Source organism: Haliotis rubra, unplaced genomic scaffold (genome assembly GCF_003918875.1).
Source record: "Haliotis rubra isolate DU_JTF1 unplaced genomic scaffold, ASM391887v1 Scf387, whole genome shotgun sequence".
NCBI lineage: Eukaryota > Metazoa > Mollusca > Gastropoda > Lepetellida > Haliotidae > Haliotis > Haliotis rubra.
In genome coordinates this window covers 152,254-165,937 of record NW_025767065.1, presented here as the reverse complement: position 1 = coordinate 165,937, position 13,684 = coordinate 152,254, and the positions used below count along the sequence as shown (strand labels likewise).

General features: G+C 42.1%; 1 protein-coding gene across 1 annotated transcript in view; it reads left to right on the top strand.

Moving 5' to 3' along the window:
- LOC124286589 (citron Rho-interacting kinase-like) overlaps window positions 1-13,684 on the top strand; it is a 52,445-nt gene extending 38,761 nt beyond the window's left edge. Inside the window, 18 exon segments of the mRNA XM_046722963.1 lie at window positions 53-157; window positions 886-1,026; window positions 1,178-1,288; window positions 2,080-2,242; window positions 3,027-3,211; window positions 3,214-3,334; window positions 4,100-4,295; window positions 5,025-5,261; window positions 5,555-5,660; window positions 5,906-5,980; window positions 6,295-6,448; window positions 6,978-7,210; window positions 7,555-7,663; window positions 10,145-10,276; window positions 10,401-10,481; window positions 10,686-10,767; window positions 11,756-11,926; window positions 12,376-13,684. Of these exon segments, the coding sequence (XP_046578919.1) occupies window positions 53-157; window positions 886-1,026; window positions 1,178-1,288; window positions 2,080-2,242; window positions 3,027-3,211; window positions 3,214-3,334; window positions 4,100-4,295; window positions 5,025-5,261; window positions 5,555-5,660; window positions 5,906-5,980; window positions 6,295-6,448; window positions 6,978-7,210; window positions 7,555-7,663; window positions 10,145-10,276; window positions 10,401-10,481; window positions 10,686-10,767; window positions 11,756-11,926; window positions 12,376-12,490 (2,517 nt within the window). The 3' untranslated portion in view covers window positions 12,491-13,684.

The following is a 13,684-nucleotide window of genomic DNA, read 5'->3' as shown; positions in this document are numbered from 1 at the left end:
AGAAACAGGTCCAGGTTTTATGATGAATGAAAGAGACTGTTTTATGATTCAGATGTCTGATCTGAAAGAAAAGTGTGAGAAGAGCGAGCAGATCCTGAGTCACCAGAAGCATATCCTGGATGCCCAGGACACCGACAAGATCAAGCTGAAGGAGGAGGTAGGACAACAGACTGAACATGGATGTGCTGCAATTGTTTGAGCAGAGTTTCAGTTCTTACATGTGCCAGGATCTGCTGATTAAACCCAACTTATTGTCTATTACATGTACTTCACTAAAGTCCCTTTGGGATTTTCTCCCACATTTAGCTAATACTCAAATATCTCAATCAGATATCGACCCCCACAAACATCTGGGTTCGAATTGATTTTCAGCAACCAGTGCTTGTTGTAGGATGTGAGTAACAGTATAGGGTGGGGGTGTTCAGTGTATGTTGTCATATCCAATCATAGATCAGTGTCAGTGATGTTACGTAACAGTTATCTGGTCCAGTTATCAAGGACAACCTTCATACAGCTGAGGACCACCTCCGTGGTGTAGTGGTTAGATCCGGGTAGAATAAGGTCTTCATCCCCGCAACCCATGCTTGCCAAAAATATGGTACTTGTTGGTCCCTGCCTGGCTCAGCATTAATGGGTATCGGGTGGACTGGCTCGCTGTATAATGTGTCTGAGTTGGGTATTCATTCTTCATCGGTATCCAGTGGGCTAGCACTCATGCCAGTTGATCACTAGATTGTCTGCAGCAGACTACATTATTTACAGACATGCACGCCGCCATATAGCTGGAATATTGCTGAGTACGGTGTAAAACTAAACTAACTCACTCATACAGCTGAACTACTGCTGAACACATTGGTAACCAATTTTGTGCTACTGTGTGTTCAGATCTCCAAGATCCTGACTGAGAACCAGGAACTTAGAGGGAACAACCTGAAGCTGAGGAAGAACCTCGATGAAGCCATGGACAAGTTCGAGCTCATCTTCGGGGAGAAGATTGATCTCGAGAACTTTACTGAAGCCATGCAGGTAGCCCTAAAAACCTTTTCTATTTCTTGTGATGTCCTTTAACATAAGGCTTCATGAAGTGAATATTGAGTGATCATTTATCCTTTCCATTAATCATTGCCCTTAATAACAAATGTGGTCAAACTCTACGAGAGATATCTTTGTTTGCCAGGGCCTCCACTTCTTGGAGAAATACAAGTTTGAGAGTACCATCGGCCAGCAGATGAAACTGATAGACTATCTACAGGAACTGTGGCATGATAGTATGTCCAAGAAGAAGAAGGTACGTCCAGCACAATGGATGGTTTTATGTGGGTCATTCAACCTTTCTGAGAATCACCACATCTGTACTGCAGGCCCAGACACCATGTCATCTAAGGCTATGCCATCACTGGTTCAAATCCTGGTTGCCCTTCAGTGTTTCTGACTTTGTCAGCTCAGGCCTGACCCATGCCTGTGGTTCACCAAAGTGTTAAACATTTAGATCTGCGTTACATTAGGCTGTTCCCCAAAATCAAGATGTCAGGCACAATTTGACTGAAATATCCCATCATATATGTTGTAAAACACAAATGACTCGCTGATTCTATTGGGCACCAAGAACCAGTCACAGCATCGTCTCATGATGGAGGTAGCAGGTCAGGATTAACCGTGAGATTCAGTAATTCAGTCATTATACTGTTGTTGATTCATGAACAGGTGCTTGCTTAAACCAAAACATTTGCCCATATTAACACAGGGGAGTGGTGTTTTGTGTCTTACTGAGTGTCAAGGCTTTAGCTAACTATTAAATAAGATTAACTGTGATACAGTGGCTCATTTTGACTAATGTTACTATAATGTCAATACAGTAATAAATACTAGTTGTTACTTGTTACTGCTCGTTACTTTCAGCCTGGGGCCGGTGGGGTAGCCTGATGGTTAAAGCGTTCGCTCGTCACGCCGAAGACCCGGGTTCGATTCCCCACATGGGACCCAATGTGTGAAGCTCATTTCTGGTGTCCCCCGCCGGGATATTGCTGGAATATTGCTAAAAGCGGTGTAAAACAAAACTCACTCACTCACTACTTTCAGCCTGGCAAGATTTTTGGCAGCATGAGAGGCAAGGACGCACCGACTGTTGTTCCACAGTGGAAGGAGTTTCAGGCCAGTCTGGAGTCGGAGAGAAAGAAGAACTGTAAACTCCAGGAGCAGCTGGACCGACTACGCCAGGAGAACTACCAGCTGTCCAATGACTGTAAGTAGGACTCCGGCTCTTGAGTACAGAGTAGGACAGTGTTGTAGGCCAACTGACAAGATTGGACTTTCTACTCCAGTTGGTGACAGGAGGCACTAGAGGACAAACTGGCCATTGTGAAACTCAGTTAAATGGTTTAGATAAGTGTATGTTGTCACAACTCATTGTGATTACACACTAGCTACAGATAGAATGGAAGTCATACAAAGGTGATCTTTTTGGTGGAATTTTGGACTTGGCTCACAGTTGGGGCGGTGGGGTAGCCTAGTGGTTAAAGCGTTGGCTCGTCTCGCCGAAGACCCGGGTTCGAATCCCCACATGGGTACAATGTGTGAAGCCCATTTCTGGTGTCCCCCCAGCCATGATGTTCCTGGAATATTGCTAAAAGCGGCGTAAAACCAAACTCAGTCAGTCAGTTGCTCACAGTTTGTCAGAAATATATGAGTCTGTTTCATTTTAATTTTGGTGGAAAACATCGCAAATATATGAAAGTTCTAAATTTGGTTTATACTGTTTTGTATTATCCTTTGTGAGTGTTGCATAAGGATTCAAGGACCCAGTGAAGATCTGGGTTAGAATTGGTCTTCAGCTACCCATGCTTGTCATAAGATGCAGATAACATGATCGGGTGGTCAGGCTCACTGACTTGGTTGACACATCATCGTATCCCGATTGTGTACATCGATGCTCAAGCTGTTGATCAATGGATTATTTATTTATAGCTGGAATATTGTTGAGTGTTGTGTTAAACAACAAACTGTAAAGATTGTTTTTTTTGCTGTAGTACTGAAGCTGAAGGGTCCCCTCCGTGAAAAACTCATCTTGGATGGTACCAGTACTCTCACCCCCAAGGTGAAGGCCGCTGTAGCCGCCCTTGCACAGTCTCCGTCCAGTCAGCCCGACCCTGGTACACTGATGCCAGACGTTGCCTCCTACGTCGTAGGAACCCCATCAGCACCACAGCCTAAACAGCAACGCGCATGCATCACAACATCCCACACCGGTTTGTCACCGGCCTCAACACCCGGGCCACGAAATGTGCTGTGTGCCTTGGCAGTGTCCACTTCATCAAACAGGCCGCAAAATGTCAAGGTAAGCGAGAAACGCATGTAGAGTCAAATTCTTTAGATACTTGAGATACAGAGTGAGTGCGGAATGCAGAACAGTCAGACATAGTTGTGCTGTTTTGGTGTTCATATATTATCTCATACCCTTGAAGATCCGGGTTAGAATTAGTCTTCAGCAATGCATGCTTTTCGTAAGAGGCAACTAACGAGATTGGGTGGTCAGACTTGCTGACTTAGTTGACACATGTCATTGTATCCCAATTGCGTTGATCGATGTTCATGCTGTTGATCACTGGATTGTCTGGTCCAGACTTGATTATTTACAGACTGCCACCATACAGCTGTAATATTGCTGAGTGCAGTGTTAAACAACAAACAAACAAGCATATTAGCTCAGACCTCAGCTGGGTGGTTAAGGCATTAGCTCATTATGCTGTAGATGGGGTTTGTTACCACAACACAAGAAATAAGAGGTCAGACTCGCTGATTTGGTTGACACAAGTCATCAGTTTTCAATTGTGTAGATCGATGCTCATGCTGTTCATCACTGGATTGTCTAGTCCAGACTTGATTATTTACAGACTGCTGCCATATAGCTGGGATATTGCAGCATAAAACTACACTCACTCAAAAGAAATAAGTTCTCATTTTTTTTCTGTTATGATTAACAGTTTGTAAATGTCATTTGTAATAACCTATATGGTTATGGTCGGTTTTTTTAAATTATGTAAAATTCTGTTTATCAGTAGCAAAATATATTAAGGACACTCGTATTCTTTATCATTTTCAGAATGTCATATAGTGTGCCACCCCCGATGTGTGACGTCAGTCCCGGCGTCGTGTGGCCTGCCCACAGAGTATGTGAGTCACTACACGGGGATGATGGCGCGAGTCAACACCGAGCAGCCTCTGTACTACGGGGAGGAGGAGGAGGAGAAGGATCTGAGCAGCGCCATACGCATGGAGGGATGGCTGAAAGTGCCGCGGTATGCTGAACGTCTTTTGTGAGGGATGGGGGACCATGTTCTTTTCGCACATTTATGTGTCAGCATCACTAAGTGTCGAATGTCCACTGCTTATGAATTCCCGATGGCAAATGTCCTGATCAAACTTAGCATCAGGGAAGGTGATCTGACATTGTGTTAAATATATGAGTATATAACGATTCTTTAGAGTTACTAGCTACTTTGTAGTAAAAGTAACGTTCAGTGTTACCACTCTTTCCTAAAAGACGAGTGGACTGTGGAATGCACATATTCAGTGAAGCGCACCCCTTCATGAATTCAATTCATTATGCATGGTCACAAGAATCGAATATTTACAAACAGGAGTGTGTCTACTTGGAACTAGTTTGTTGTTGGAATATATCCAAGCCATGCAGTAACCTAAATTGTGTTGTTTTGCCATGGCACTGTCAACAGGCTACAAGTGGCATCGTTTGCAATGTGTTGCCTCTTAGCTCTGAAGAAAATATTATCTAGATGTTTCAACTTATACAATTACATGACGTTTGTTATTTTAATTTCGAGATTTTAAACATGAAGTATTTATGAATAGATCTTCATGTTCGTTACTATATATTTGTAAAACATATCGTATTCGCTTCATAGTGTATTCGCTGCAACCCTGGAATGCAGATGTGCAGATATGGTTGAAAATAATTTTTAAATTATGATTTAATTGTTTTGAAATTTTCCTCTCTCCAAATCTCACAGAACTGGCAAGTCAAGTTGGGAGAAGCGCTACGTTACACTAGACGGCACATGGCTGATGGTGTACAACCAGCAGAATGATGGCAACCCTGTCGACACCCTGGAGTTGAACCCTGGGGATGCTGAAGTTAGCGTCCACAGTGCCGTCACAGCCGCAGAACTGTCCAACACCGCTTCAAGTGACCTCGCCTACGTTCTCCGGGTAGATCAAGATCCCATCACCACCTGCTGGCCGGGAAGGTGAGAAGGGAGATAACTTAAACAATCTGCTCCTTGGCCAATGTAGATATAATATCAAAGTCAAGTAATCTGATATACCTGGCCTTATCACCTACACTGCATATCTTGACCATGTTGAACATCAGTGCTTGTCACCCTCCATTAGACCAGGGGGTAATATTCATGCAGTTGATCAGTACAGCAGTTGGGTTTGCTCAAACAAAGTGCGGATCAGACATTCAGTCACTGCTTCAAAGATAAGATCCATCCTAGTATCCCCCTGACTGCTACACGGTTGTTTCTTCATCGGGCAGAGTGATGTACCTGATGGCTCTGACGTTTGCGGAGAAGCAGAAGTGGGTGGCATCGCTGGAAGCGGCTGTCAAGTGTGCCACAAAGGGCGAGGCTTTCAGGAAGAGTGTAAGGCATTTAAAACTCAACCATATTGAGAACTTCACCGGAGAAGTAAATTAATTCACATCATTGATAATTGGTCACGTATGAAACTCATACTACAGAATTATGCTCCAATCATATATGCCAGTCATGTTCTCTGACCTGGGAAAACAACATCATATGAAATAACTGTCACATCATGTTAATGAAAACAACAGCATAACACAACTGTACCATGATGATGATGATGATGATGATCTTTTGTGCAGAGAATCCAGATGAACACAGTTTTGACGTTTACTGAAAGGAAGGAGGTCAACAGCACCCTCGTTCTCTCAAAGCAGGTTTGTCTGTTTTCCAATCGTCTTTTCCTAGTTTCAGCACAAGAAGTGTTACATTCTCTATTAATGAATATGGTCGAACACGAAAAACACCTGTTCAATTCTCCACATGGGTACAAAGTGTGAAGCCCACGTCTGGTGTCTTCGGCTATGACCACACTCACTCACTATTTCTGTGCCACTGAAGCTGATTAGCTATACTTAAGTCACTCTAGACACCTGTTACTACTCTTCATAAACTGAAATAGTTGACGAATGATTTTGTATAATTGTATCTCCATGTCTTGATGATATACACTGTATTGTTGCTACGTCAGCTGGTCCTGCTCGGAGCGGAAGAGGGACTGTTTGCCATGAACCCCCAGAGTCCAGTGACCAGTGACAAGGTCCTCGTTCCCCTGACTGGCATCTCCAACATCCACCAGATGACCCTCGCCGCCGGGCTCGCTCGCATGATCATCATGATTGTAGGTCAGTACATCCGATGACTGCACAATGTGGGACAATGATTGTGTTATATTGATTGGCATCCACTTGCGTAAAGTGACTGTAGCGCTACATCAATGTAACTTGCATACTGTAACTTGACTTACAACAGCCATAGTTCTTAGAGCTATAAGTCTTAAATAAGAGCAAAAAAATGTTGAATTCCTGTTGATATCAGATGTAAATCCTGCTGTTTATGTGTTTGTTACTTATTATATGATCGGAGTTCGAAATTTAGAATGAAAGTCAAGTGGTCCTGGTGATGACCACACTATTAAAAAATATGATTCAGTTTGATCTCGGGATTCAAGAACAACATTGCTCCAAAGATCATCCTCAATAATGAAATATTAAATCATATTGTAAATTTAATTTAATTTGATCTTGATTTAAAAATTGTTTGTTTTTTTATCAGACATATGAAATTGTTATTAATTTTGTAATAATGTAAAATATTTCTAAGTTTGGTACTACATCCTGTTTTACATATGGTGTCTCAATCTGTGGTTGCCAGGTACTGATCGTCGACTGCTGATGGTGGAGAAGAAGTTGATCAAGCTGCGACTGACTCAGTGTAACGGTGGTGAGACAGCCCCCCTCCCCTACAAGCAGATCGACGGGGTGCAGGGCTGTACGGTGTTTGATGTGGGCATGTGGCAGGACAGCACCTACCTCTGTGTGGGCATGACAGACAGGGTGCTACTGATGAAGTACAACCCCAGTCTCGCCATGTTCTGTACCAGAAAGGTGAGGATGATGTCGCTGAATTTAACCATGCAAGCTATAGCACATGTTTACAGATCAGTCAAAGTTGTTCCGAAATTGGTCAGTTTTAATGATACTATATGTATATGTAAGTAGTGACGTAAGATGTCATCACTTATTTCAGAGGGAAATATACTATTGGAAACAGAATAATTGACATGATTAAAATGCAGAGTATTTTATTAGTATTGAATATTTCTAATTTTGCTAAGAGACTAGACATTCTTCCTCATGTAGGGCATTGACGTGGGTCTTACTCTTTTGATAATTAAACAGTTTTCTAAAATAAGGACAATACTTATGTGCTGTGGATATTCTTGTTGTAGGAGTTTGACTCATATGAGCCATGCAGCTGTGTGTGTATAGCTGAGAGTTATGCCCTGGTCGGTACAGAGAAGTTCTACAGAATCAGTCTGGACCACCCGTCCATGATAGGTAGGTAGATGTACTGGAGAACTGGTGCATGATTGGTGTTTTGATGTACTGGACCACCCACCCATGATAAATGTGAACATGTACTGGACCACCCACCCACCTATGATAGATGCGCACATGTACTGTACCACCCACCCATGATAGATGTGAACATGTACTGGACCACCCACCCATGATAGATGTGAACATGTACTGGACCACCCACCTACCTATGATAGATGCGCACTTTGATGTACTGGACCACCCACCCATGATAGATGTGAACATGTACTGGACCACCCACCCATGATAGATGTGAACATGTACTGGACCACCCACCCATGATAGATGTGAACATGTACTGGACCACCCACCCATGATAGATGTGAACATGTACTGGACCACCCACCCATAATAGATGTGAACATGTACTGGACCACCTACCCACCTTTAATAGATGTGAACATGTACTGAACCACCCACCCATGATAGATGTGAACATGTACTGGACCACCCACCCATTTATAGATGTGAACATGTACTGGACCACCCACCCATAATAGATGTGAACATGTACTGGACCACCCACCCATAATAGATGTGTACATGTACTGGACCACCCACCCATGATAGATGTGAACATGTTCTGGACCACCACCCATAATAGATGTGAACATGTACTGGACCACCCACCCATAATAGATGTGAACATGTACTGGACCACCCACCCATGATAGATGTGAACATGTACTGACCACCCACCCATGATAGATGTGAACATGTACTGGACCACCCACCCACCCACCCATGATAGATGTGAACATGTACTGGACCACCCACCCATAATAGATGTGAACATGTACTGGACCACCTACCCACCTTTAATAGATGTGAACATGTACTGGACCACCTACCCACCTTTAATAGATGTGAACATGTACTGGACCACCTACCTACCTTTAATAGATGTGAACATGTACTGGACCACCTACCCACCTTTAATAGATGTGAACATGTACTGGACCACCTACCCACCTTTAATAGATGTGAACATGTACTGGACCACCTACCCACCTTTAATAGATGTGAACATGTACTGGACCACCTACCCACCTTTAATAGATGTGAACATGTACTGAACCACCCACCTATGATAGATGTGAACATGTACTGGACCACCCACCCACCCATAATAGATGTGAACATGTACTGGACCACTCACCCATAATAGATGTGAACATGTACTGGACCTCCCACCCATGATAGATGTGAACATGTACTAGACCACCCGACCATGATAGATGTGAACATGTACTGGACCACCCACCCACCCATAATAGATGTGAACATGTACTGGACCACCCACCCATAATAGATGTGTACATGTACTGGACCACCCACCCATAATAGAGGTGAACATTTACTAGACCACCCACCCATATTAGAGGTGAACATGTACTTGACCTCCCACCCACCCATAATAGAGGTGAACATGTACTGAACCACCCACCCATGATAGATATGAACATTTATTACCCGAGTGGTCAACGTATGGGAGTTGCATACTAATCTCGTACGTCACACGTGTGTCGTATCGCGTTGACCTGTGTCGTAACGACTTGACCTGAGATTCTAACGATTTGATTGGATAACCGATGACCTCTCAGTTAGGTCATGTTGTGACGGAACTACTTTTTCATTCATAACAAACACGTGGATCCATTCATTCTACAACTAAATGCATTGTGGGAATGTAAACATCGCGAACGTTGCCATGTCGCTGTTTTATTGTGAGTCGAACTGAGACATTATACCCGTTGAAAACGAACGCAATGTTTCCACCAGTGATGTTAGCCGATTAAAGCAACTGCAAACCAAGAAACGGGTGCTAAGGCGTAGTTTACTGTAGGAGGCTGTACGAGGCGAAGACAACTGACATGCATCGTGGCGTGGGTTACCAAGGCAGTGACGCCATTACAGTGACGCCATGCAAATATTGTACTACAGTACAAAACTCTTCCAAGCGAACCTCTTTATGAAACCGGTTTCGGTTTGAAACCAAAATATTAACAAAACTACGCTATTTTGTCAATTTAATGCATGTAAGACGGGGTAATAAATAAAATACCACACCTTCGGTCTCATTACATTACGAATTATACGAACTGTGACCTTCCTATGTTATCTGACCACCGCTTTTCGCCGGGTCAGATACCATAGGAAGGACACTCGTTTCGTATAATTCGTATGTAATGAGACCTCGTGTAGTATTCTCTATGTACTTGACCTCCCACCCACCCATAATAGATGTGTACATGTACTGGACCACCCACCCATGATAGGTGTGTACATGTACTGGACCACCCACCCATAATAGATGTGAACATATATATGTACCCATATGTTTATTCCATAACTGAGGCAGACATTCTTCCTGTTTTTCCTTCCGTCTGTATGTTCCATGACAAGCATGCTTCAAGTCCTTGTGTTCTTCCACTCCAGACTTTGTAGACCGACAAGACAGTTCACTGGCATTTGCTGCATTCGGCGCTGCCAACCATCACAGTTACCCCCTGGCTGTCGTACAAGTCTCCCCAGCCGGACTACCTCATGAATTCCTCTTGTGTTTCCATGGTAACATCATATTTACACTGAGTTTGTTTCATATATTTTTTATGGTAAATACACATTATAAACCTGTAGTAACAATTATAAAGTCATTAAATATAATGTTCTACAATGTGCCTTGTGTTTCCAGAGTTTGGTGTTTTTGTGGATGGCAAGGGCAGAAGGAGCCGACCACTGGATGTGAAATGGAGTGGACTTCCTCTTACATTTGGTATGTCACTCTAATTATCAATTATTAAGTTTATTTACATAATTTGATGCACACAAAAAGGCAAACAGATACATAAGAAAAAGATCTTTATGATGTAAAAAAAATTCTAACTTTCAGTTGAACAGTTTATGAATACTAGTAAATCAAAATGCACGAGTTTGTACATACAAACTGACTTTGATTGACAAGTTGTTTTGTTTCCAGTGTACCGAGAGCCGTTCCTCTACATCACATACTTCAACTGTATCCAGGCAACTGTTGTCCCTGCCAGCAAACAGGAAGTCAAGTGAGTTATGTTTTTTCACACGACATTAGCTGGACCACCCACTCCTGCTCTATTTCTTCGCATGTACATGTATAATGAAGGATGGCATATTTTCCTCAAGGAAGGTCACAACACATTGAAACAATGAGAAAACTAGCGTACAATTGTCTCCCCTTACTAGTGAACATGTTATCACTATTCATCTGGTGACATTAATAGACTGGAGCATATAACATTTCATGAGTTAGCTGATTACCCACATGCGGACCACCTAGGTGGTCCAGGCTATCTTGCATCTGCCCAGAGAGAAGAAACTCAGGGCTTCAGCCTTTGGTCATGTCATTCTAAGAGATGTTAAAAGTTTATTTGGGGTGGTGGGGTAGCCTAATGGTTAAAGCGTTGGCTCGTCACGCCAAAGACCCGGGTTCGAATCCCCACATGGGTACAATGTGTGAAGCCCATTTCCAGTGTCCCCCGCCGTGATGTTGCTGGAATATTGCTAAAAGTGGCGTAAAACCAAACTCAGTCAGTCAGTAAAAGTTTATTTGAAAAAGTTGACCATTTAAATAAAATATCTGGTGAATACTAGAAAGAACTCGCTCCATGGTCCAACAAGTGGAAGGATGATGGTTCGATTCCTTTGCAAAGTCATACCAACAGATGGTACCTTATGGAACACGTTTTTATGGATAACAACTTCTTCATTTCGTGAGTGCGACGTTTCGATACAGATTCTTGTACCGTTGTCAAGCAAGAGTGATGACTTGCTTCTAAAAATGCCACTCAAACAAGATGGTACCTTGTGTTACCTGACCTAATGTATCTGAGTGGGCAATATGTTTTAAACATTGGCTTGGTATCTTGGTGGGCTAGCATTATATACCTTGCATTAATCCAGACACGTCTGCAAGCCCATTAACCCATGTTGTAATGTAAAGTGATCTCAACTGTGACATAAAATCTCATTTCACTTGCGACTGACTACCTGTATTTTATATCTCCCTGACAGAGGCCGTAAGACCATCATTGACCTTCAGTCTCCTCGTTACTTGGGGCCGGCAGTGATGGCAGGATCGGTGTACATCATGGCCTGCCACAACAACGCCATCGAGCTGATGTGTCTACGTGGCCTGGAGGAGCATGACATCACAGATGACAAGGAGAACAGGAGAGTAGACAGGTAGGCTGTCATCTGTGTGGTGTCCTTAACGATCTATAAGCTGCAAACAAGTATGGGAAGACCTTACTTTTGGATGGTACCTTCAGAGCCTTTAACTTCAACATTTAATTTTCGTATTGTATTTTGACACTTAACAAAATTCCCTCTTATCTTAAATGTTTGCCCTATTTTCTACATAATTCAGGTAAGCTTAAGAGCATTGTTGGGTGTTCTGACCATCCAACCTCGTTTAAATGCATGTGTCATAAATATACTGCTCTGAAGAAGTTATGGGCCACAAAAGGCATTAATATTACATATAAGTGTACTTTAGTTAACCTATCCAGGCAGTACAAGTATAAAATATTTTGTTTTTCTGATGAAGTCCAAATTGATATTTCTGAACTCTTACCAGTCCTTAGTTTTGAACTTTAATTAGATATCTGTACGCACTTTTATTGTGATTTCAGTTTACGGTATTCTGACAAGATGCAAGTGAGGTTTGTGAGTCCCCAGAAGGAGTCGAGAAGACGACTCTCGCTTACATCAATTGACAGCAATACAACAGAATCCAGCAGCAGTTAGTTCCCCTGAAAACACAACCAGCATAATTCCAAGATCCAGATTTGTGGAGTTTATCAGAACTGTGCAATGTATTCCTGAATCTCGTCAGGTAGCATTACATGGAGCTACACCGTCATTCAGTGACAATGTATGCTGCCGTAACATTTCCGTTCATGTCTGTTGAACATGGAAGCAGACTTCATGTCATTGAATGAGGGTATTTACTATATCATCTCCAGTAATAGTGCTTAGACATACACATGGATATTGGTTTAAAATCATGTAGCTGGCATGAGAATGGGGTTGATGTATTTTAGATAACACTGAGAGTTAGATGGGGATCAGGGGACTACAGTATATCATTATGTGTATGTTGTAATGACAATGATCACAAAAGTGACGTGTCAAGATGCAAGGGAACTCATCATCACTGAAATAATCTGTTAGGAACTAAATCATGTCACTGTTCACTAGATCTTCTAATTCAACACAGTGAGATTACCATTGAATGGCATGAATATGCCCCAAGGAAAAGCTTCTGATATATCTAATGCAGAAAATACTGTTTGTGTAGACGCAGGAATGTCAATATGTAATGTTAATATCCATTGTGTTTATCAAGTGACGTGAGTGAGTGAGAGAACTGACAAGTTGAGTTTACAATGAAACCTAGTTCCAGAACTTTGTCCAAGCTTGACATGTTTTCAGAGGTGCCACAACTGATAATGAAAATAATTGGAAATATTTTTCAACACATATTCATGGTGTTAATTGTATCTAAAGATGCTACTGGAACTGTATCATGTAAGAGACATCAACTTACTAGTGAGGACTATCAGAGTTGGAGGTACTCTTAGAATAATGACTGGATTGTGCAATATCGGTCACCTCTGGTTGTGGTTTTGAAGTAACCTGCATTGCACATAGTTACAGGGTTGTAATTTTTGTAACAGGCTTAAATATTACATGAGTTGTATGAAAGGTTTAGAATGTGTATAAGATCTGTGCAGGTTGTTTCAGAAGAAAGCAACCTGAAAATACCAAGATTGAGTTTTGACAACTCTGTTGTGTTCATGGTGTAAAATGTCATTTATCCTTTATCATCCTGATCTCTTGCTGTCCTCTGAAACATATTTGTTGATATTTATCATGTACATGCTTGCTGTATCAATACTACTGTGAATATGAATCCCATTAAAACATATGACAATACAA